At 40.7% G+C, this 25,812-nt stretch overlaps 1 protein-coding gene across 21 annotated transcripts in view; it reads right to left on the reverse strand.

The window, feature by feature from the left end:
- RPS6KC1 (ribosomal protein S6 kinase C1) overlaps positions 1-21,079 on the reverse strand; it is a 99,833-nt gene extending 78,754 nt beyond the window's left edge. For 20 of the 21 annotated variants that reach the window (XR_015708139.1, XR_015708141.1, XR_015708140.1 and 17 more), the window contains exons 1-4: positions 20,911-21,079; positions 16,087-16,122; positions 11,515-11,635; positions 2,048-2,163 (exon numbers count right to left, since the gene is read on the reverse strand). Coding sequence is in view for 7 of the 21 variants with exons in the window: in XM_087774350.1 (XP_087630476.1) it covers positions 2,048-2,163; positions 11,515-11,635; positions 16,087-16,122; positions 20,911-21,015 (378 nt within the window). In the remaining 14 variants the exon portion in view is untranslated. Of the gene's footprint in view, positions 1-2,047; positions 2,164-11,514; positions 11,636-15,078; positions 15,193-16,086; positions 16,123-20,910 lie in introns of all 21 variants that reach the window. The other variant, XR_015708142.1, reaches the window with a different exon arrangement.
- Between the last annotated feature and the right edge of the window lie 4,733 nt (positions 21,080-25,812).

Genomic DNA, 25,812 nt, shown 5'->3' on the forward strand with positions numbered 1-25,812 from the left:
GGGAAAGGAATTATTTAGCTGCTGTGCTCTATGAAAAGTCTCATTATATAGAAGTGATAGTCAAAATTAAATTTCCTAACCAGTGAATGCTCCATTACTTTAGAGTTAATGCATTTAATTAAACTATACAAGCCTGCAAAATTAAACAAGGACTTTTGGTTAGGCCACGTTCGGTTGCCACAGGCTGTCTAGGTACCTAAACAGTTAGCCTACTGCAGCTTCAGAGTCCTGAACCATACAGGCTGCAGCAGGTCTGCCTACAAACCCCAGAGTTTAACAGGGAGAGAACAGCGATTCTCCAGCTCTCTTGTGGTACACACAGTCTGTGCCCTGCAGGGGTACTCCCTAGCTCAGCAGCTCCCTCATGCAGGAGTGTTTGTCCATCAGACTAATGTCCCACCCATGACCCACCATCTTGACTTCAGTCATAGTCAAGACTGGACAAACAGGGAAGATAAGGCCAGACCAGAATATAAAGAGGCCATTATTCTCTCCCAAGCCTGGAAGAAATCAAAGGTAAATGAAGTAACAACAGGAAAAATGAATTGCACTAGAAACCATCTAAATGTTTTGGTTTGGTTTTTTGTTTGTTTTGGTTTTTTTTAATTTCTGCTTCGCATCTCAGGTGCACGCTTTCCATGCAACTTTAATAGAAACTGCATCATCTCCAAGGCAGTGTTACAAATGGACATTGCTAATCCATCCTGAACTAGCCCAGTGAATTTTCACACTAGCCAGCCCATTTTTGTGGAGTCTATAGTACATAAATACACACAGTACTCCCTTCAGCTGTTTCTAAGACCTCATTGTCCAAGTCTCTCTCTCCATGGCTATTTGTACAAAAATCTGAAAAGGAACAAAACCACACGTGAGCAGAGCTAAAGGACACTGGCTGAGCTGGTGACTGATCAAAATCTAAGGCCTTCTTACAGGAAAACATGACCCATCTGCTAACAAATGAGCCTAAATTATTACACTTGCATAACTGCCCTTGTAGACATACTTGCTCCTATAAAAATTAATGCCTTTCTAGTTTTATTCATTGCCTTACAAAGCCAGAAAAGGTCCACTGGAAGGCTAAAACTAATTTTGTTAAGCAAAGGAGAGGAAAAGAGCTCTGAACAAATACCCCAAAACACAAAAGTATTTCCAAAGAACTGAAAAAAAAACAAATGCAAATAAACTGAAAAGTGAAATATTCTAACTCAGTCTCCCATTCATTGTTGCCACCAAAGCTTAAAGAAAATTATTTTAAGTATTTTAAAGGGCTCTGCAATAACTGCATCATGAAAACAAGTGAAGATTTTTAAGCTTCGCTGTAATTTTGCTTTTGCATACGTATCATTTAAATATACTTAACACATCAATACATTTAAGTCCCATCTCAGCCCGATGAGCATTTCCTTAATTCCAGGGAGTTACTGTCATGTTTACATGTAAATTTATGCTCATGTGTTTGCAGAATGTTGACCTAAACTACTGAAAACAAAGCAGTTTGAGGGAACTATTGAAAACAAACTGCTTCAGACATAATAAAGAGGAAGTCCGGATCAACGTATTGTCCTAAACTACGTTTTGGAGACTAGTTTTCACAACACTGTACAAGCAGCACATTTGACTAGTTATATGCCAAATTTGTTGTCACAGACCTGAATCCATAACAGGCCATAAGAAAACAGTCTAGACATTCTTCCTTCCTTTGGTTTGAAACTGTAAACACCTACATAAAATATAGAAACAGTGACAATATTTTTATTACTTCCCCACTGAATACCTGGATTTAGTATCATGGGTTTTGCTCATCATTCAATAAAAAAAATTCCAAATCCCTTCACCTGAAGTTCCTGTAAAACTTTCCACTTTGTAGAGGTGTGGCATGGGGTTTTTTTTAAGCCACATTTCTAGAGTGAATGAAAACTCCCAGTCACTTCACAAAGCATGTCAGATCAGCTCACTGTCACTCCGCAGTTTATAATGTAAAGCAGAATCAGCACTATACTTTATTCATATCAATAAGAAGCAAATACTTCTGCAAATACTAACAAACCTTAAAAAACTCTTCAAGCTGTTTGCTGTTATAGAGAGCAGGGATATTAGCAGAAAACTGCAACAGATCTTCAGCACATTGCCTTCTTTCTTCAATCACAGTTTCATCAAATCGCCCTGGAACAGACACACAAATTGACAGCTTTAGAAACAACTACACATTTATTCTGCAATAATAACCACCAGGAAAAAAAAAAAAAAAAAAAAAAGACAAAAGCAACCTTCTGGAGACAATGCCCTGAGTCTATGAAAGTCATTCCAATGCTTCAGGAGAACATAGCAAATCTTCAAACTTTCTATTCTCAATTGTCCCTAGAGTCCCGTCTTCTGCAGTCCACTCAGATGATGAAAGCTGGCAGCTACGACAAGAATCCTTCGCCCTCTCATTGTAAGAATATGTGAGGCAACACTCTTGATTAGCCAAGAGACACTAACGGATGTCCAGTGTTATCTAACAATAAATGATACATGCACAATTTGACAATATGCCAGTCAGTGTCAGCCTTGATTATGGCCCCAATCCTGTACGGAGCTGAGCATTCTTCGCATAGTCTCAAGAACAACGCACAATATGAGCGGATAGTAAACGAAGTATTGCTAAAAGACCCCAAACAGATCAGCAATTCCAAGGTGCCATTTATGGAGGAGACAGAGTATAGGGGAGATGGTGAAGCCCTGCTACCAGGCACTGAAGCTTTCCTCTGAAGTAGCTCCATGCAGACAGGGTCTCATCTCCTCCTGGATTCAAGAGGTAAGCAGAGCTGGGAAGCAGCTCATTTACCAGAACATATGATCCTTCCCTTTTCCCTACCCAGCACCCAAGACATTCCAATTAGAAAAAACTTATTTAAAAAATAATCCCACAGCTCACCTGAGAGATTTGCTTCTCAGGAGAAAGAACCCTTGGATTGCTACCTTAAATTCACATTCTTCACAATTGCACACAACTTCTTTTAGCTTTTCATATCAACATCACTTTGTTGTTGAAATAGTTACAAGTTTACAAAAGGAAAAGAGCAGAGGTTAACAGTAATAATTGGAGGAGAATGGAACAGATACTGGAACAGCTATACAGAGGGAAAAAAAGGACTGGGAAGACAAGCTCAAGAAACAGTGTTGCTATAACAGCATGACCAGAAAAATAAGAACCACCTGTGACAGCTCTGTGGCATTAACCTTTGAAGAGGACAAAAGAAACATTGACTACAGAAGCAAAATTCATTTATACTCAGAGCAAGCAAAAACATAATCCCAGAAGAAAGTATCAAAGCAGGATTCTTTCCAGAAATTCTTCGGGTAAATAGCTCCTGCCCATGTGGTACCAGAAAAAAGAAAATAAAACTAGAAAGACACACACATACTCACAAGATCACAAACAAAGCTTTTGGGGGTTATTCTTCCATGAAAGGAAAGGAAAGACATTGTTGGGCTAATTTTCAGCTGGATCGGTTCCGTGACTTGTTCACCCTGCCCTTTCAGCTGTACAAACATTAGCAGCCGCACAAAAGAGCGAGCAACAAGCAAGCAGAAAGGCGGCAAAGGCAATGCTACCACGTTGAGTGGCAACACTGAAATCAGGCTCTATTAAACTCTTCATCAAACTTCCTACGTCTTCAGAGCAACACTGTGGGTGCATTAGGGTTTTTGTTTCATTCCACACGAAATAGGACATCATAAAAAACAACTTCCCTCAGTAAAGCACAGCAGCATGGGCCAATTAAATCAATCTGGAAAATAACACGAACGCTATTATAACGAACCAGAAAATCAGTTGCAAAGTAAACACCAAACAAGGCCAGAAACAGGTAACTCCTGCAAGCAAGTAATTCTATAAGATATTTTTCCTGGTTTCCCAGGGATCTCCCTCTCCCCAATCTACTCTCTCATCAAATCCAATAAAAACTAATTTTCCTCTTCCACATCTTCTCAGTACTTCCACTGGGCACCAGACAGGACACGTCAGGACCAGCGCTGCCAGGCTGACCAGCATGCATTCACCAGTTGTCCAGGCAGCTGCAAACCTCACAGGTATGAGCTGAGCCTGCCTGGCCCTTGGTAGCCCCACAGCACACACTCTCTTCTTACTCAGCTGCCGTTTCACAGACTCTGCAGAAATGCAATTACATTTGCAACCGCCTTCCCTCTCAAATTTAGCTGATATTAGCCACATGAGTAAGAGGCTTGACTTTCTGACAACACAATTACATAAGCCTTACTTTCTTAGGAAGCTGGGCTAAAAAAAAAAAAAAAAGTTAAAATACATGTTTGAACAGAGCCATTGAAACGTTAGTCACTGTCACATTTTCCAGCTCATCAGCATCATGATACACTATCAGGACAATCACTTACAGAACTAGAGGGCTTTGGGGGAAGGAAGAACATAATTCAGTACTGGTTTGTTCAGAGACTATTTGGCATCTTGCTGGCGGTTTCATTCCCAGCCAACCCTGCCTAACTCCTTCCCCGTCTCCCTTTTTTCATACTTTCAAGCAATCTTATATTGCTCAACACTTTCATTATCACCTTTCTCAATCAGATGTTCAAAGCTGCTTAGATACCCAGCTGACTCTTCAAAAATGTCTATCAGGAAGTCTTCCTGCATCTAAATCAATGTTATTTCCACTATTCTTTACATCTCAGACACACGGAAACTTCGTTACAGGGATCATGTCTTTCCAGGGCTGCAGGAAGCGTCAGCTACAATCTTAGCATATAACAAATGCATTAGCACAGTTCTGCTATTCCTCCAGCAATGATTCATTCAGCATTTCTTACATACAAGGAAGCCAAATGTAAATTCCTGTAAAGAGAATCCGCAATCCATTTCTTGGAGCAGATCTGAACAACAAAACACCTAGCAAGGTTTGTGTTCATGTTTCAGTTAGTTTCTCACAACACTTCCAACTGTACCTGACATCTAATTCTTAAATATGCTACTTCATTTGGTGTTCTCAAATCCAAAAAATATTCTTATCTGAGCTTTATAATGTCAATCAGCTTTCTGACTCACTGCTAGCAAGTTACCAATATCTGGGTTTTTTTGGTTTCTTTTCAATCGGGAGGGTGAGTATTTTTTACACTAGAGTACATTTCTACAGTTGTTAGATAAAGAAATGCTGAGTACAGATTTACCAGTATTTTGGTAAAATGCCATGTATAGCCAACATATAGGAATACTTAAGGTGTCCAACAAAAAAATAGTTTGAAAATACTGAAGAAATTATGTTGATGCATACTATGGAAGGAGAGTAATCACTTCCCAGAAATAGGTATCATAATTGCTGCAGAACAATTCAGAGAAGCTTTAACAGCTGGATCTGTTAGCACATTTTAGATTCCCATGCTTGAGGCCATTATGTTTTCTCCATAAGATGGGTGGAAAAGGTTCAAGTGAAGTGCAGAAAACGTGAAATGATTTCTTTTTCCCACCCATAACAAGTTTCATGCTTTGATGTGAGCAGCTTTATTGTAACAGCATAAAAATACATGCACTTGCACATTATAATTATCAAAAGCTATGGTGTAAAACATGCAATGCATTTCAGTTCTGCAGATGTGGCAAGTCTTTGGTTGCATGAAATATGGAAGCACAGCATGACCCATTTGTTTTTAAATACATGTCAGTTCTCCACACCATCTCCTGGAACTCTGAATGCTGAACTTGAGATTCTGCTCAGGTTTAACACTCCTACTACAAGTAAGTTCGACTGTCAGAACCATCGATGCTCATTTTGCAAAATGTACTCTCCGCAAAACAATATGTATACGTTAAAGCACTCACATCCAAAAAAAAAAAAAATCAGCAAGTTGCCAGCAACTACTGGAAACACTAATTAGTAACTAGTTTAAAAGCTGCAACAAGTGGAACATCACCATAGGGAAGAAACACTGCAGAAATGTTCCATTAAAGCAGCTTGAAAACAAAAGATCTTAATAGAGATGGACCTTGCAGCTCACCATTAACTGAATGAGACTGAAAACAAGTTTGCCAAAAACTCAAAATCTACTAAAATTACATCTTCCCTCTAGTACAGAAAAATACTAGGACTGATCTGACAATAAATGCTTTAAATTAAAATAGAACAAACAGCAGCTATTATGTGTAGAAGCGAGATGGAAGAATACACAGTAAAATTTTATGCTTTAAATAGAAAAATAATTCTTAAATTGAAGAGTCAGACATTTCTGTTCCTTTCAGCTATGTTTAAAATTTGTTTTTACATTACCTCCTCTTTCCTGTATTCTTCTGTGGCTCAGCTGCATTCAAATGTAGTGGGTTTTGGTTTGGTTTATTTTTAATTTCAAAGTGCTTTTTGTAAATAACTACATTGAATATTCCTGTAGATTTCCTTCTTTTACAATGTACATTGCAGCCACTTTTGTTCAGCAAATACAATAGAAGAAGGATGCCTTTCAGAAGGGGATTCCACTCAATTCTTCCCTTGCTTACAGAGCTAGTGTAAAAACAGCTAATTTACATTTCTGGCAATTTGAAATTATTTAAGATATTAGAAGCCCATACTCTCTTCTACTCTGATTTTCTTTTCTTTTTACCCCTCTCTTTTCTCCCCTGTGAATAGCTACCATATCTTCTACCCGAAATTAAATCGTGCTTTGCAAATATTAGCTTTTTAAATAACTTGTCCAGTGAGCACTCTACTCTGTAAATCAGATATAAAATCATCTCAGAATGAGACTAATACTACATTCTCTATTTAACCATTAGTGCACAAGTTCTGACATAGCACCGAAACTTACCCCGCTTCCAACTTCATAAATAAGCAAAAACAAAAAGCCATAAAAGTTGGAAACAATTTAGCTGATGTGAAAGACTAAACCAGGAATTTCACCCAGCTCTGTGCAGAGAACCTTGAAATTTGCATCAGAGTTCAGCTTCCTTGTATTACACTTAGCCAGTCCACACAACAAGGGGTTAAGTCAAAGGCTCCCCCAAAGCTGTAGGGGCAGTTCGAGCTTGGGTTATAAGCTAACTTCAACTTGTTCAAAGCTGTTTATGTTAGCATATTCTTTAAGGCCTCTCAGTGCCATGCCTACATGCAGTAGTCATCAAGAATAAACACAGTACCACTAGGTAGCAAAAATTACAAGTCTGTGGCAGTATTTGGTCCTGAAACACCATAAGGAAAATTTGTGCTTTCCAGGCTGAGGTTTTGCCCCCGGGGGAGTTTTATACAGTTTCACCAGCACTCAAGGCAAAGGAGGGCAGCCAGCAAATACTGCTACAGTACCATAACCCCGGGCAGTATTATAGTGCTGTCACAAAGTGGTGGAAAAAAGGCTGACTAAACAACCTCAATTTTGGCACTTTCCAAACTGACAGGCTTGACTACCCCAAAGTAATAGTAAATGTCAAAAAATCTCACGCCAAAAAGCATACTACAACAAAAAAGGATAATACAAAAAAAGCCCTAAAAATGTAGAAAACACACATAAAAAAATGCTAGGGCCCACAAGTGCAAAAAAAGCTTATGCTAAATGCATGCAAAAATGCTAAAACTGTTTTTTGCCCATTTTTCTATGTGTGGCATGTAGTCAACGCATGCCAAAAAACACCAAAAGCATACTGGACACTAAGACATGCTAAAACCGTGACGCAGGGAAAAAAAACCATGCACAAGCATGCAACAGATGTATGCCAAAACATGCAAAACGAACACTGGATGCTAAAACATGCTAATGTGCAACACGGGAAAAACATGGAAAAATATGCAGTAGATAGATGCATGCCCAACACCACTAAAACTGCTAAAAATGCTACATACAAAAAACCTGCAAAAACAGGCACTAGATGCATGCCAACACACAAAGATTGGCTGGATGCTAAAATGTGCACAACATGTGGAAAAAACATGCAAAAACATGCATGATAATGAACATGGAACACAGGCACAATGCATGGAAAATGTGCAAATACACACAAAAGCATGCACTACATGCATGCCAAAAAACACCAAACACGTTTTAGCATTTTTAGTGTTCAGCAAGAAATATGGAAAAAATACAAAAAAGCACATGGTAGCAGGATTAAAAAAAAAAAAGCCAAATCGATGCTGGATGCTAGAAACACTTAAAAGCACGTCATAGATTCACACCAAAAAAAATGCCTTAAGTGTGCTGTGTTTAAAAACCCATCAAAACTTCTTAGAAATACTGTGGCAATGGAAAACAGCACTGCAGCAACGCCTCAGAAACTGACAAAAAATTTAAAAAAGGTGCAAAAGCCTTGGCAAAAAAAAGAGTGCATGGGAGATGCATGCCAAAACACACCAAACATGCTGGGCACTCAAAACATCATCACAGCAATGCCAAATGTGCCATGGCAACGCTTTAGGAACCAAAACCCACACCAAGAAACCCATGCAAAATCCACACCAGAAACCTTGCCAAGAAGAGCAGCACATGGTAGATGCATTCAAAAAAATGCCAAACAGGCTGGACACTAAACACCAGGCAAGGGGTATACAAAGACCATAAACACAGGCTGGATGCTTAAAAACAAAAGAAACAAAACCAAATACCACACTAAAACAACTGGTAAACACCAGGGAAAGGCCTTAATAACCCCAAAATGCCTTAAGACACTGAAAAGCCCACCCAAAAACACCTTAGAAACTGAAAAGCCTGCCAAAAACTACATCAAAAAAAAGCACATAGTAGACTCGCACCAAAAAAATGCCAAACATGTTGGAAGCTTAAAACCCTGTTAAAATGCCCAATAATTGCAGGTGGTAGATGTATGCCAAAAAAACACCAAATATACTGGACACACAAAAAAAACACTGAATAACTCTTAAAAACCACTGAAAATCATGCAGTATATGCACACACACAAAAAAAAAAAAAACTACCAAAGCAATCCTGGACAGAAAGAACGCTGTAGCAACACCCCAGGAAACAAAACCACACCTAAAAATGCCCCAAATCCACACCAGAAACCTTGCCAAAAAAAAAGACCACTCAGTAGACGCATGCCAAATAACACCAAACGTGCTAGATGCTAACCACCATGCAAGGTGCATACAAAAACCCATAAACGCGGGCTGGATACTTAAACAAAAAAAACATGAAAACAACTTCTAAACTCCATGGAAATGCCTTAGTAACCCCCCAAAAAAACCCTCACAAACTGAAAAGCCCCCCCCCCCAAACATCTTAGAAACCAAAAAGCCTGCCAAAAACAATATCACAAAAGAGCATGTGGTAGATTCATGCCAAAAAAGGCCAAACATGTCAGATGCTTAAAAACCCATTAAAATGCCCAAATAATTGCATGTGGTAGATGCATACAAAGAAATGCCAAACATGTTGGACACTTAAAAACAAACACTAAAAAGCAGCACCAAATCTGTTCTGCACAGTTAGCAAGACCTTAGAAACACCTCAGAAACACTCAAAAAGCACACAGTAGATGCATGCCAAAAAAATGCCAAAACATGCTGGACATGTTAAAAAATGCTGAAAAATGCTTAAAATACCACCAAAAATCATGTGGTATATGCAGGAAAAAAAGCTACACCTAAGAAATGCTAGACACTAAAAAAACAAACAAACAAAAAACCCCATGCTGCAACACCACCTTAGGAACCAAAAACCATGCCAAAAAAAGCACAGAATTCACACCAGAAACCTTGCCAAAAAAGAAAGCACATGGTAGATGTTTGACAAAAAAAACACCAAACATGCTGGATGCTCAAAACCACACAAGGTACATACAAAAAAACCCTACCCGACCCCAAAAACACCCAAACAAACCAAACACACAGGCTGGATGCTTAAAAAAAAAAAAAACCAAAAACAAACCCAAACAACACTAAAACAACTTGTAAACCCATAGAAATGCCTTAATAACCCCAAAAATGCCTTAGAAACTGAAAAACCCACCAAAAGAGAGCACATGGTAGATGCACACGAAAAAGCACAAAACACATCCTGGACTGTCAGCAATGCCTTGGAAACACTCAAAAAACAAGTGGCAGATGCACACAAAAAAAGGCCAAATAAGCTGGACACTTGAACACCCACAGAAAACTGTGTGGTATATGCATGCCAAAAAAACACCAAAGAAATCCTGGACTCGAAAAACACCGCAGCCATGCCTTAGGAACCAAAAAACACAACAAAAAAATCCCCAACATCCACATCAGAAATCTTGACAAAAAAAAAAAAAAAAAAAAAAAAAGAGCACATGGGAGATGCATGCTAAAAACCACCAAACACCATGCTAGGTGCATAGCAGAAAAAAAAGCATAAAACACAGGCTGGATGCTTTAAAAAAAAAAAAAAAAAAAATACACTAGAACAACTCATAAATGCCATGGAAATGCCTTAGTAACCCAAAAGCACTTTAGAAACCAAAAAGCTCACCCAAAACCAAACCAAACCAAGACTGCATGGTAGATGCATGCAACGAAATGCCAAACACTTGTTGGACACCTAAAAAATTAAAATACTTGGAAAAAAGGCTCAAAAGCACATGGTAGATGCACACCAAAAAGCATCAAACCCATTCCGGACAGTTAGCAACGCCTTAGAAACACCTCAGGAACACTCACAAAGCACGTGGTAGACGCATGCAAAAAAGACGCCAAACATGCTGGACACATTAAAAAAACGCTGTAAAACGCTTAAAACTCCATTGGATATTGTATGATACATGCGCATCAAAAAAAACAGCAACAGTTTGTGCTAAACAGAAAGAACACGTGCAAAAAAAAAAAACAACAAAAAACAACAAAAAACCCACCACTAAAATAACTACAACACACTGCTAAAAAGAAGTGTGGTAGATGGAGTCCTGTATGGAGTCATACCACTTCACTGAAAGTCCACCTATAGCTCATTCATGATGACATATACATCGGGATTAAGACCTTTGGCTTTTAAGAGCTAATTACTTTTTGCCCTGTATTTCTCATGCAGAGTCACAATCCTCTTACAGGTTGTTCTGGTGAAATAGTGAACTGCTATATGTAAAACTGAACTCAAAAGCCTAGCTAGATAAAATTGATAATAACAATCAAATTCCTAAAATAAAAAATTATTTTCTGCAACAACCGCTTGATACTTTACTATAACTCATCACTAATAATCACAGACAGCTCATATATAAAAACCTCTGTTCATTGTTCAAGTGCTGTTCACAAAGCTAATATAGACTTTATGCTCCTGAAAACAGGGAATGTACATTGTAAAGATACAGAATATATAAATCAATAAATATCTGAGGTAATATCTCTAACATGGGAGCAAGAATATAACTACCACTGTTAAAAAAATAAATAAAAGTACCAAGCTATACCAGCACACCTACAAGTAAGAACCAACAAACCAAAAAGCTGAGTAGTAAAAGCACATGGAAAAGAGTTCTATGCAGCTACAAAACAAGATGTATTTATAGGTACCAAGTTAGCAAAGAATTTCAGCAAGTCAGGAAGAAATTATGCTTACCAAATACTATCGCTTTGGCAAAAGGTGGGAAGAGTTCTGTATGTCTGCATAGGTTTTTATGAATTTGCCAGAGATCTTTGTGCAGTTTCTTAAAATCCCGGTATCTCTTCCAAACGACTATCTGAAGCAAAGAAAGGGGAGAGAAGTAGTAGTGAGGTTCATTGTTTTCATTGCATCACATCACAAATACATTTTTTTAAGCAAATCAGACCACTACCTTCAGCAAATGTGTTTAACAAAAATATACAATCTGAACTGCCAACTGTAACAACCATTTAAAAAAATGGTCATTATCTGTCCTCAACCCCCATTTTGACTAACAAGACTACAATGCGCAGAAAAAAAAAAATAAGTAAAAGCTGAAAGAAGGAAACAGAGAGGGCAAAGGCAGCACTGTTTCAGTCACACCGAGATCCAGAGCTACACAGGAAACCAGTAAGAGAGGAAAAAATGCCAAATAAGTAGTGTTGCACTATCCAACACGCAACAGCATGCTGTGCTTGGTGCAGCTGCAGGTATGGGGAAGAGACACAACAGCAAAAGAGAAAACGAGGGAAGAGAAATCAACACAAGTAAGGGATTCTTAAGGACAGCACATTAAGCACCCAGGACTACAAACCAGCTCGTAATTTGTTCATGTAAAATGCTGATCCGGTGTAAATGCAAGCCCACATTTTAAATGGTTTATTACTAACAACCCTGATCAAAAATTTAATATGTTCCGTTTGTAATCTAGACAAAATCTCCAACTTCAGGAATGCAAAAAGAGCATTGGTTCATTACACCAGCTTTTCCTGACCCATCCTTTCCAGAAAGCAGCAGTCATCTACCAGCCAAGTTCCTCCCTTACCCTTCTTCCATCCCATTCTTTGAATTCTTTCCATTCAAGGAAGGAGGAGAACCCAATAGGAAAATCAGGCCAGGGAAAGAACTGAGCAATACAATTTACACTTGACTGCTAACAGGTTTGCTATCAGGATGAAAAAAAAGAACAAAGACATTTTATATCTTGGTCTCGTTTTTCGTCAGACTCAGTAAGCCACAGAATAAACCTCAACACTAATATAAAGTGATTAAAGTAGAACAGGGGGGAAAAAAAGAGAGACTGCAATGCATTCAGCAGTTGATTCCAGGGTTCCATCAGTCAAATGGCTCAAATAGCTTAATACAACTAACGACAATTTAAAAGATTCCAAGTATTTCTGACTGATTTCACAGGTTGCCTTCTCATGACCCGTCACAATTAAAAAAAACCTACTTTGTTCAGGCAAATCCAATTTAGAGCTAAGTAAAAGGTTTAATTTTAGAGGGGTGTTTTGTTGTTGTTGTTTTGTTGGGGTTTTGGAGGTTTTTTGGTTTGGTTTGGTTTTTTTAACACTAAGGTCAGAGGCTTTCTAAGTTTCAGCAGATGCAAGTCCTACCTACAGAACAATGCAGGTATGAGGTAACAGGACTGTTAACAGCGCTTATGCAAAGCTTAATATGGCAACATTCTATCCACCTTATAAAACTTAGCTATACTGAAACTAGCAGTACTGATTCAGACCCACCTATTGTGCACACATTGCCAGGACTCAATTACAACTAGTACTTGGTGGAGTTCAACAGACAAAGGAAGAAAAATCAGAATCTCTCAAGAAGGCCACGTAGTGATTTTGCTATCAGAATCAGTAATTTTTCCATGCTGTACTTCCGTCTAATTCAACATCCAGAAAGTAGATGATTAGCACTTCTTGAGCAGTGTGCATATAGAACATAAAATTGCTTAAGATGGTGAAGTCTTGAAAGATCAAGTTACTGTATTGTCAGTACTTGGAGACAATGTGAAGAGCTGCCAGAAAATAAGAGCATGAGATTCTGTTCCACTAAAAACGTATCATTTTTTACTGCTGCAAGTGATCTCTCAATAGCCAAGAGGAAAAAAATAACTAGCCATAAGCAGCTTGCATAGCAAAAGCAGTCAAGGTCATCCTAAAACCTTTCACAAGCTCACGGAAATCATGCCTTTGCATGCACGTGGCTCAGCAAAGTTAGCAAAGTTCCCACTCTAACGTACTCATTAGAAATCAGATTTGGAGGAAGCACACATTGTACTTTGAGGCCCAACAAAGCACAGCAAGTGGATCATAAAACATATGTCAGACTTGTAATACAATAAGGTGCTTGTCATGGCTAGAGCCAGTAGATGTCTATTAACTCATGCGACTCATCTGTTCCACAATGAACAACCCTTTCTCCTCCGTGAATGAGTAAGATAAAAAAATCTCACAAGATTACCCTAGCTACAATCGCCTCACATGCCATGTTGCCACCACCAATCCGCAGAAACAAGGAAATTAAAGTTAAGTCCGCTAGCCATTCTGTATCTATTAACTCCTCCACGCACAACTTCACAATAACTTTTTTCATCCTTTTGAGAAGAAAACCCTTACAAAGTTATCTTCCTTCCTGTCCCAGCAACAACAGCCGAGGATACCTTGAATTGGCTGCAGTGGGAGAGATGCTGTATTAAAGGCTTGTATCCCACAGGGCAGTTAAAAGAGGCGACAGAAAACTGGCAAGTAGAGCTGAGGTCACAGTACACAGTTGTACATATGTAATGTATGTATTAACATCACAGCTGTGGCATTAAAAGAGACTTCTGAAGGAGTAGGCAGGCACAGCTAATGGTCCTATATGGATACAGGAAGGGGGTTGCATGAGACGGATCATAAACCAACAGGGTGGTTGTGTGCACAAAATTTTGCCTATTGAATTTCTAATTGAGCATTTTGGATAACTGAGGTAAACTTATTTTCAGTGGGAACAGATTAGGAGCATGTTCTTCTTCTTTCAAAGGCTGCCCACAATTCTTTTTCTATCATAGGAAACCAGTATAACAAAAAAGCTCCCAACTTGCATGGGTTTATGACTACAATTCACCCTCACGGCAACTACCATCTAGGATGTTCCTTTTAATAACTAGGAACTTTCAGATGCTTGCTTATAATAGAATCACACCACACCTAACACGCTACCACGTGCAAAATAATTAATTTGATATAGTGAAGGGTGGAAAAGGGCAATCATCAACAAGTTCATAGAACATTTAAGTCTTCTTACGGACTAGAGTTTGTGGAATCCTGCACGGCTAACCTACCGCCACAGATCAAAGCAATGACCAAAGCAATGACTAAAAGATATGCTTTTGCTATTGTTTCAAAACTACATAACATATATTCATGCAATACTCTAGCTGAAGGACACTTACAATATATTTTTCTGATGAATGGTTCATCAACAGCTGCTATAAAGTGTTTTTCCCACAAATGAAGATTAAGGTAATGGCAGAATGTGCTCATGGATAGGTTCAATTCAGGAGTCTCCCTGGAAAAGGTGAACATCAAGCTACAAACTACAGTAATGCAGTTCTAAAACTAGATCCGTGATCATCTCTGATAGGCTATTTTAATCTTCTAGAGATTAAAAGAATGCAAAAAGCATGAATGCTCATGTTTGTCTGATTCTCAGGATTTCAAAGAAGGATGCAACAAAGGGGTGTTAGGTGTATTAGCCAATTCTCACCTCTGCCAAGCCACTAATCAGTAACTCATGTTTGACCACACAGAGATGCAATGAATTCATTTATGGGCTCTTCTTTCATCAACTATCCAGGTTCTCCTCAACTGTAGTAAGAGACTGCACCAGAAATTGAACATATGCATATGTTACACAATGTCTGAAAAGCCATAAGGTTGTGCTTTTGAAGGAAGATTTTGCATGTACATAGTATAATAGTATCAATGTCAATTGTCCAGAAGAAATCAAGAGGAAAAAAAATTCTCTAATCTAAAAAAAAAAAAAAAAAAAAACAAAAAAACCACGAAAAAACCACCAAACCTACAACCCACACATGCATACCGTATTTCTTTGTCTCAATGAAATGGTTCCTGACAGTCTTTTGAGGTTTTAAAGAGGCACAAGAATACAGCAGACCCTTATTCAGAGCCTTGTCGGAAGAGGCAAAGAGTAAGCAACTTTAAAATTTTATCAAAGTATATCACTGGAAAATACTTAAGGAGCCTCAGAGAGATAGCCGTAATATATGACTTGCAGTCTAATCTCTCTCAACTACTCCTATGCTCCTCCATTTTCCCTCTTCACTAACAGACAGTAATGATGTAGGCTTTTCAGTGAAGTATTGGTTAAAGAGGAAAAGAGTACCCACAGCTGAGACCTAAGACTTGGATTGTAGACTGATCTCTAATTTTACCAGTAGGAGTTAGAGTAACCATCAATTTGCCAATTCCAGCCCTGAGAAAAGAGCTTGCAAAGTTATCAAAGCAGTTTTGTCATCAAAAGACACTTTACTCCCTAAGACTTTGTTTCAAGTCACGATTCATCACTGAGGGATGAATTGCAACATGTTACACTAGCTACTGTTTTCAACTATGAAAGCCAAATAGAAACATACAAACACCTGTTTGCTCAATTACAATAACAAAACACACAGAAATTGCTAAAGTACATCAAAGATGCTTCAAAAGGCATACTGTGATACACAAAGACATTTGCACAAGTTTAAACTGTTACCTCCTGGACATCCTCTGGATTTTTTCTTGAAACAATCTGAAAAGCAAAACAAAAAAACCATATGAGCACTTGGATTTTCAGTTTGGAAGTTAAAGAGTAACACACAATGATTTGCTGCCGAAGAGAAAAATCTGGAAAAAGGCAAATGGTTCCACATTCCTCTGTGCTCAGAGATGCTTTCATTTAGTTTTAGAGAAGTCTAATATCCAAATACAACACGGTGAGGTATTTTAGCAGCAGAGTCAGTCACTGTGATTAGAAATAAAGACGTACATTCTAGGCAGAATGGCACAGAAAGCATCTCACAAAGCAAAGCTACGTAGAGCACATCCCCCATCATCTTTCCAGTCTCTTCCTATTAATTCATATTACTCCCAATAAGCGGAGCTAATTAAGGCTACTTGGCTTAATATAAGCTGCACGCAACCTCACTGTAAATGTGAAGCTTTGCACTTACTAAGACAGTATTCCTACTTTACTTACAGCCATCAATGCGCACAAATGTCTGACTCTATCCTTGTGTATTTGTTTCTCCTTAAACACTCTTTGCCTAATTAATTATAAATGACTTTATCCAGAGGAAAATTGCAGTGAAAACGAGGCTTGGCTACACACCATAAAGAAGCCCGTATTTGGTCAGGATTTTTTTTTCTTTAAATAAATATTGATCGCAAAAGCCTTTGTAATCCAAGTTCTGTATTGGGCTTATAAATAGCAGTAAGAGCATATCCACACAAACAAACAAATCAAATCAAGACATCTTTAATTCATAACTGCAATTATCTTGTGCAAATCAGTATATCCTTCATTATAACTCAGCCAAAGCTGTTTAACAAAATAATTAGCCTATTGTTAGCTAAAGGAAAATAGGGCATTCTCAATCCGAACTGAGACTATCCACACACTGACACACCCCAGAATAATTAATGCTGTGAATAGGTGATGCATATAGGCAAGCGCGAGGAGTCCATGCTACTTGCACCCCAGAGACTAGAATACCATCCCGCTGTACGGCAAGCACCACGCAGCTGTTGCTCTAAGATGGAAGTCACTGAATCTACACCCTCCTCTTGCTAAGGGACAACAACATACCCCTCATGCTCCCCACAAACTAGCTCTCTTCCTCCCTTTCATTTTTCAAGAATCCTTGCCAAAGCCTCCCAGATTTCGTAACATCAGTTTACTACACAGACCAGCCACTGTAATCCTTCACACATTTTGGAGGAGACAGGACAGAAAAGAGAAGTGTTACCTTCTCTAGCAATCCCCCAAAAAGACCTACAACATTTTCCTTCACAAGTCTAAGTTCTTTCTCTCACCTCACACATCAAAGTCCTCTTCTTCCAGCGTAGTCTACATTGATAAAACCTTCCTCAACTTTTCCTCACTCTTGAGTAATCTAACGTTTGGCAACTTTACCAAATTTTAACCTTGGAGGCTGTTGCTCCTTCATTCACTACCAGACAGTTCAGATGTACAATTTGTAAAATATTTCTAACCTTCTTTTCTAATAGCTGGCGTACTTGATGCAAGGAGCCTGTAGAGCTGGGGGAAGAAGATATCATAGGCATGGCTACACATCACAGAAGAACACCAAAGGGCACACACCAACTGTTTCGCTTTGCAGTTCACCTTTAGTTAAAGCCTTGCAACAGTTTTGGCAGCTAGGTAAGTTACCAGATGGGCAGAAGGAGACCCAGAGAGATGAGTAATTACCCAGCCAGTTAGTAAGAATCTGGAATAAAACCCAGAGGCTCTGTTTCACACTTGTTCTAATGTTACATCGCCTTCTATATGTACCAGCCATGCCAACTTTAAGTCAGTACGCAGTAATTTATGTGTTGTCCTACTTTGTTCTTCATATCCTTTTCTGAAGGTCAACCTCAGAAGAGGTCTGCCCCTTCAATCCAACCTATAATCAACCTAGAGACTTGGCAAAGATGATCCAATCCCCCAAATTTTCAGTGCACTTTTTTAATTCCCCCACAAGGATCAATGCAGTCAGCTCCTTCTGTAAATCTATAATGCAAGCAACTTTAATCTATTTTTTAAAATATCATTAGGATACCCACGAATGAGCTAAGCAATGCATAATTACTGTGTTAGGCTCTGAAAACAGAGATCCTACATGGATCCTCACCATCAAAAAAAGTATTTCAGATTATCCTGTTCCTTGTCTGACCTGCAGATATCCAACAGAACTCATTAGGGTTTTAATTATCATTAATAATTGTAATCTTCTAAATTAGCTGACCTTTTATTAGCGGCCTATATTTTCAGATATCATTAAAGAACACTCCTAGTATCACAACTTGCCAATATCTCTTTCTGTTCTTTAGCCTTTGGAAATAGATACAAAAAAACCCCAATATTCATTTAATCTTGTCGGCACTTAAATTATTTACTTGTAAACTGTAAAATAAAATATATATTCTTTACTATACAAATATATTTTTTAAGAAAAATCTGCAATAAGGATAGACCCCCCCCTTAGCACTCAGAAGACACTGCATGAGTAGTTGTGCCTTTGAGTCAGATGTTTAGGCCACACTAAACAAGTGCTTTCTCATCCACGATTATTAATCTATCATTATATTGGAACAGAAAGTTCCTTTAACTTCATTTCACAAAGTATTCACTTATACACCACTGAAAGCAACCAGAAATCTCCACTAGCAGGTACTGAGTACCCTAGATCTCAGCCAGAAGGATATTCAATACAACAGGAAGATCCACCTCACTTTTTTCCTGGCAGGCCCCCAAAGTTGCTGAGCATCAGATCAGCAAGTACAGCTGTAGTGCTGTGATATCAACCATGGAGCCAGATCACTGCAGGAACAGGAGGGAGGAATAGGAGGAGAGAAAAAGGGAGGGTAAGAGATATGTACATTGAATTATTTTAAAATCATTTTGTTCAGCATCTAGCTCCCCAAATCCTCACTTCAAGTACTATGTAACAGATTACCGGATAGAGCCCCACTGAAACAGAATTTATTTATACTTCTACATTTGTAAATCCAAAGCATCCTTTGCTGCATAAAAGAGAAATATTTTTTCACTTTGAGGATTTTAGATATCAAAACACACTGAAGAACTAATGATCTCTGGTTTGCTCAGTTTAATTTGGACAGCTCACAGACTGATCAGCTCCTTGCTCTGTACTAAACCATGCGTAGTGAGCACACCGCCTGATTCTGCACTGCCTCGCTTGGGAAAGCACCAGAGCATCTACAAGTTATGGGACACGGAGAAAGAGTGACATTCCTCACTAGTTAGCCACTACTTGCTCTGGAACAATTCTGCATAAACCAAAATACCACAGAGCATTTTAACTCACTTCCGCCAGTAAGAACAAAGTCACCAGAATAAAATAAGCTGAAGTCTTGACTCATTCCTACTGCTCCCCATCGCACTGACACAACTTTTTAACACACACACACACACTTAGCCCATCATGAGCTACTGCAGGAAGACCTGAAGGCACTGTTTTCCTTGCATCTATCTCAGGAAAGGCTTTTTAGATTAAAATCTCATAGGGAAAGACAACTTTTTTTTTCTTAAAAAATACATTATATTGGACTAAAAAGAATGGTTTAAACATGCCCCATATTTATGTTTGGTGGGCTTGTATACATATATTTGACAAAAAAAAAAAAATTTAATTTCCCAAGTCATGCAGTGATCATATTCGAACAACCTGAGAGCTATAATATATAAATATACACATACAGAACACTGTATTCTTTGAATTAAGGGAAGGGTGCATATAAATGTACATTGCTCTCACAGGCAGAACGTCTACAGCGGCAGTAACAACAAGATCACAGGTCACTGAAATAAACTCTGTCCCTCTGTGACACTTTCTGATGCTCTCACTATACCCCACCATACCTGTGACCTGAACTCCCACCCTCCTTGCACCTGTCTCCACCTATCTACTTACTGTCCCTCCCTCTTTCACTTAAATAGGAAAGTGGAGGAGAAAAGGAAGCAAGAAATTTCCCTAGGGGAACAGAAGGAGCTTTCAGCAAAACTAGTACCAAGCCAGCTCTCCCAATACCCATTGACCTGCTTCAGCTTTCCTTCTTCTCCTACTAGGCCTCTTACCCACCCAGACCCTCTTCTGCCCAAACGGGGTTGCACCCTAGGCACGCGCAGCCCTTAAGAAAGGGGCTGCCTAAATTTCCAATTCGAACAGCGCTGTGCTTCCAGCGTGGGCGTGCTGTACCTACACACGCTGCTCCTTCATTTTTCATCCGGAGCTGACTGCACCGCGGGGCGGGCGGGAAGACAGAGCAATTCCGCTGTACCCCATCCAAAGAGGTTTGGGGGGGGGGGGGGGGGAGGGGGAAGAAAAAGACATAGTTGTTTGGTGTTAAGCTATTCTCGTACGCCCTGCAACAAACAGGGAAGAAATCGACAGTTAACTGCAAAGCGCCTTTCAGGCAATTACACCGTTATGTGAAGCGACAGCTTTGCAGGAGGGGACCGAGGCTCAGCTCAGGAGAGGCCGCCGTGTCCGACCCTTCCCGCCCTCCCACCCGTGTCCCTCAGGGCGGGTTTCCACGTCGCGACCGGCCCGATCCGCGCAGGGCAGCCGGGATCCCCGTCGGCAGCCCGGCCGCAGGCTCCGTTCCGCACACAGCGGCGGCTTCCAAGCCCCGATAACGGGCGGGCCGGCCGCGGGGACCTGAGGAGGCGAGCGGCAGGGCGGCCGCGGGGACCTGAGGAGGCGAGGGGCAGGGCGGCGGCCCGCGGCGGCCCGGGCAGCCGGCACGGAGGAGGCCGGGGCCGAGGCCGGGGCCCGGCCGGGCGCTGACTCACCCGCGCCGTGACCTTGTAGACGGTGTGCCCGCGGGGGTGCCGCCGCGGCTCCGTCACCGTGTAGAAGCGGGCCAGGTCCCCGCCGCGCTCCCGCGGGCTCAGCATGCTGCCGCACGGCCGCCTCCGCCGCGCCGGGCCCCGACCCAGGCGGAAGCGGCGCCCAGCAACGCCCCGCCCCGCCCGGGCGGCGCCGGGGGCCCGGCCGGTCCCGCCCCGCCGCGGGGAGCCCCGCCCGGCCGCCGCCTCCGCCCCGCCGCCCCGCCGCCCGCCAGGGAGGGCGGCTGACGGCCGCCGCCCGGGCGCTGCTGCGCGTGTTCGGCGGCGGGGCCGGGGCCCGGGCCGACCCAGAGGCGGGCGCTGCGGCGGTTCCGAGCGGTGCCCGGGCGCCGCAGCCGCCACGGTGCTGGGCAGCCCCCGGTCTGGCCGGGCCCTCTCCCTCCCACATCGCTTCCAGCTGCCGGTTTTGAGTGTCCCCGGTTCCCAACAGGCGGCTTGGATGTGGCCGCCTTTGCCAGAGCCCGAAAGTCTTCATGGCGTGGGTGAGGCCAGGGTGCCGCGGTGGAATCATCCAGCCCGGCGGCAGTCCCGTCCTGTTCCCGGGGCTCGGCTAGGGCACAGCTGTGCGGGATGCACGCTCGGCAAGGAACACCGAGCCCCTCTCAAATACAGGTGCCCCATGGCATCTACAAATCCGTAACAAGACCTTCCACTGATAGAGCTGGCGCACCGCTTCCAGCGCTTGCTATGGGCTATTTTAAGATACGCTGCCCTAAATCTAAAGGCCTGCGATGCAGAAATGACTCACGGAGTTCAAAGAGGAATGTTAACAGAAAGGCAAGTTTGATGGTTACTGAATCGCCGTGTTTTGTGTTTCATGTCTCCTCCAGATTCTTTAAGCTGTACCTGGACTTCTCCCCACAGATGGGCACAGACCTGTGTGCACAGGTCTGCGAAACGCTTTGGTGTGAGGAAACTCTTCAGGGTCTGAGGTGTATTGCCTCAGTTCAAAGGAGCGCAACTTTGCACTGCAAGACGTTCTCCTTTCGTAAGATTACGGGTCCCTTCAACTACTTGGCTCTAGTGGGATCTGTACCAACGTAGATCTATACAAACAGAAATCACATTTCAGATTATACAAACTGTTAAGATTATTTTCTTTTTTTTATCACTGTGTTTTCATTCATTCAATAGCAGATGTTAAAAAATCAGCTTTTCATCACCAGGTTATTAATATCTCTGATCTCATGCAGGTCTTTGACATAAAGAAAAATACTTAATTGCATTTCTTTGTAAAAGGTGAGAGACTCTTGTACTGAAGCTCACGGTAAGCAAGCGTCTCTCCTTTGAGGATGACTGAACTGCATCGTGAATCTTTACAGCATTCCCAATTATTGCTATGTAAATGAAAGGTCGTCTTCTATAACCACATTCATTTTCCGAGTTCCAGTTCAGATGCACTTCCACAGATCTGGAAGCACAAGCTCACCGTTGGGTCTTTCTAAGCAGTTTCAGTGTGACGCTCTTTGGAAGTACTGCCACGGTTTCACCTCGTCCTTGTTCCTAGTGATTACTAAATCACTGTTACTTTTAATTTCGACACTGCCCTCGCTCAATTTGTATCTCATTGTAATGGGAATTCCAAGCTGCACGCCAGAGGCAATGAGGTCCTGCAAACATGCAGAGTCAGGGAAACAGGCATGAGTGGACCAGCTGTTCCCCTCCCAGGCCTGGTCTAACAGAAAACGGTTGATTTGACAGCCCTGCAGAGCCTAGCAAAGTCAGGTCCGAGGAGCTCTACACAGAAGTGTTCTAGCATCCAGATACAGCTGCTTTGAATAGTGCTATCCCAGAGAAAGGTCGTTTTCTGTGGGGGAACACAATGACTCTCCCTAACATGTCAGAAACAGTCCAAATGTGAGTTTTATAGCATCCTGCCTCTCAATTTTTTTTAATTACTTTGACGTTCCCAGCTATCAAGTTACTAGAAGGATTCTTTATCCTAAGAATTGCTTGATAGGTCTAGTCTATTTTGCATTTTCATAAGGAATGGGGAAGAAAGAGGACATTGATTGTTAGACACTCACTTGCCACTCTCACCTATCTTCTGAGAGAGGAAGAGTATGACTTTTACATCTTTTGACAAGGTGTTGGTACTTCTAACTTCATGGAAGTAACTATCAAAAGGAGCACCTCAGAGACAATTTGGTCTTGATCATCATTCTTCCAAAGCAAGTTTCTAAGCCCCAAAGCTAAAAGATATGCATAAAACTCCACTAGATAGTGACTGTTTTCTTATACCAATGATGATGCAGTTGAAGTTTCATTGAAAGAGACTTTCCAAGATGAGATCTTCTGTTTGGAGTAATTTTAATGTACAAATGAGGGAACCTAATCTGAGGTTTGTTTAGATCTGAAATGAAGGGGTTGGACAGAATGATCTCAAGGATACTTTTTTAGTCTCATTTTCTCTAATTTTAGCTATAGGAAGCTTGCAGGTAATCAGATGTCGTGGCATCACATCCAAAAAACAAACAGCCAGTTGAAAATACACTTGCTCAAGTAAACAACATTTTTGAGCATGGTGTACTAATTATTTGATACATCATGCAGTTTACATAACCCTCTAGTGTAATAACATGATTAGACAACCAGTTCTGGTATAAATTTGCTTATGAAGCAGCACTTGCTTGTAATGTCTCATAAGATGTAGTAGTTTTGAGGTTTTAATGGTATAAACAGAAATGAATGGGACTGAAGCCATCATTGACTAATCCCTGATGAATTATATAATAGATCATATTTAAATTTCAATAGCCAACTGATGCACCTTCTGAGAAAAAAATTCCATCTTGAAATGCCATCTAACTCAAAAGTTAGCAATTTGGTGTGATGAGGAAGGGAGAAGAAGCAGTAGGAGTGGAGAACAAGACAAAGAAGAGTATATTGCAACTGTATAACTCCATGGCTGAACCAAGAAGGACAATAAAAAAGATCAGATATATGGAGTAGCTTCTTCATGCAGAACAATGGAGTAGTCTGAGGTTTTTCAGCATGGAAGAAGGAATAACGTGAGGGGGCATGATAGTGGTCCATGAAATCATGAGTGGCATGGAGAAGATGGATGGGGATGGACTGTTCAGTCTCTCTTAACACAAGAACCAGAGGCCAGTGAAGCTGGTATGAATGAGGTCATAAACTTAATAATAATAAAATGGTTCTTCACATAATGAGCGCTGGACCTGCAGGACTCTTGTCAAAGGATGTTGCTGAGGCAGAAAGTTTGCAAATTCAAGTACTTGGGGGAGAGAGTCACTGAGAGTAACTAAAGAGACAAACACATCAGGCTTAGGAAATTTACTGAGCTGAAAACAGCTAGAGGCAGGGAGAGTGTTCATTTGAAGTTTGCCCAGCCCCTGCACATCTCTAGGCATCTGCTGCTACCCGCTTTTAGAAAGCAGGAAACTGAGCTCAGTGGACCATTGATCTGAACCACCGTGGCTGTTCTTATGTGCAGTATAATCAATCAAAACATCCCTCAGTGAGTCAGTAGTCTCCATTCACTAGGGAGTTTCAACAGCTCAAATGACTCATAAAATAATTTGGCTTCTAGTTACAAATCAGAATTTGGGGATACCTATTTTGAAGAATATCTCTTTAACATTTTATAGCCAACCTAGATATACAAAATAATAATTAGAGGAGAGTAAACAATCCACAATTAAGTGTTACTGGCTTATTAAGACTTTCCTAGGTTAAGGCAAGAAATAATAGCAACACTGAAATGAGAAACAATTTGCATCATATTAGCAGGTTAATGTTTTTCTTATCTTCTATTCTGTCTGTTACACAGTTAACTTTTATGCTTATCATCATATCTTCATTTTCACTAAGGCTTATCTTAAAAAAAACCGAAAGCTTCACCCCTTCCCTTTTCCCAGCATCACTACTGAGATTACTATTATGTAAAAACCTTTCAAGTGACAGAGTAACTTGGGTGTCTTACACAGGTCAAAATACAGAAAATAACTGCATTCCATGGGAAGGTTCCCTCTACTCCTAAAAATAACAGCAGTTGTTGTTGTTGCTATAGCTATGGCTTACTGTCTTCTATCTTAGAAATACATCTAATACATAAGAATACTTCAAAAATATAGAAAAGAACAAATTACCAAAATAACATAGGTCTGGAAATTATAGTTGGAAGATCTTTTACTACCTGTGTATTATGGAGCTAGGAGCTTTGCTCTCTTATTACATTGTGAAGAAACTAACGGAAAATGGATGGGTGTTTTTACCTTTTGCCAGTAAGTAACTTGTGTCCAAGAAGTGGAAAACCCAACGTGGATTTGACACATTGCCAAACTAGCACGCTCTTAACATAACTACATGATTCCAGTTCCAGTCTTCCCTACCGCTCCTGGGAAAACTTTAAAATTACTGTTATTTAAAGTCGCTTTTATGACACAAGTAAAAGGAATGCAGAGAAACAGTATTTTACTTGATTACAGCTCCTGCACAGCATCTGCACTATTCAGCACTATTGTATTTCACATGCTTTGTACTACATTTCCTTACAGTAAACGGAGCCAGCATTTACTCTTGTCCTCAGAAGACCTCAAGAAAGCATCTTAACTGCTTATTCATGCAACATGGACAGGGGGAGGATTGTTTACGCAGCTGGTAAGGAGTGGCGGGTCCACCCGTGGGGCCTGCAGGCCTCCCAGCCGTCCCTCGGGCCAGGTCTCCTCAGCCTGTATAGGGGCAATGGTCACTTTGCAGGGTATCTTCAGGCGCATTTTAACCTGAGAATGTTAAAATACTGTCTCAGGTGAGTGGGTTTTGTTTTTCTGCAAACAGCAAACACGGTGCTGCTGCCTTGAAATGGCACCGTCAAACACAGGG

The sequence above is a fragment of the Nipponia nippon genome, unplaced genomic scaffold, assembly GCF_047370975.1.
Source record: "Nipponia nippon isolate SJK-2023a ecotype South Korea unplaced genomic scaffold, ASM4737097v1 scaffold_4, whole genome shotgun sequence".
Lineage (NCBI taxonomy): Eukaryota > Metazoa > Chordata > Aves > Pelecaniformes > Threskiornithidae > Nipponia > Nipponia nippon.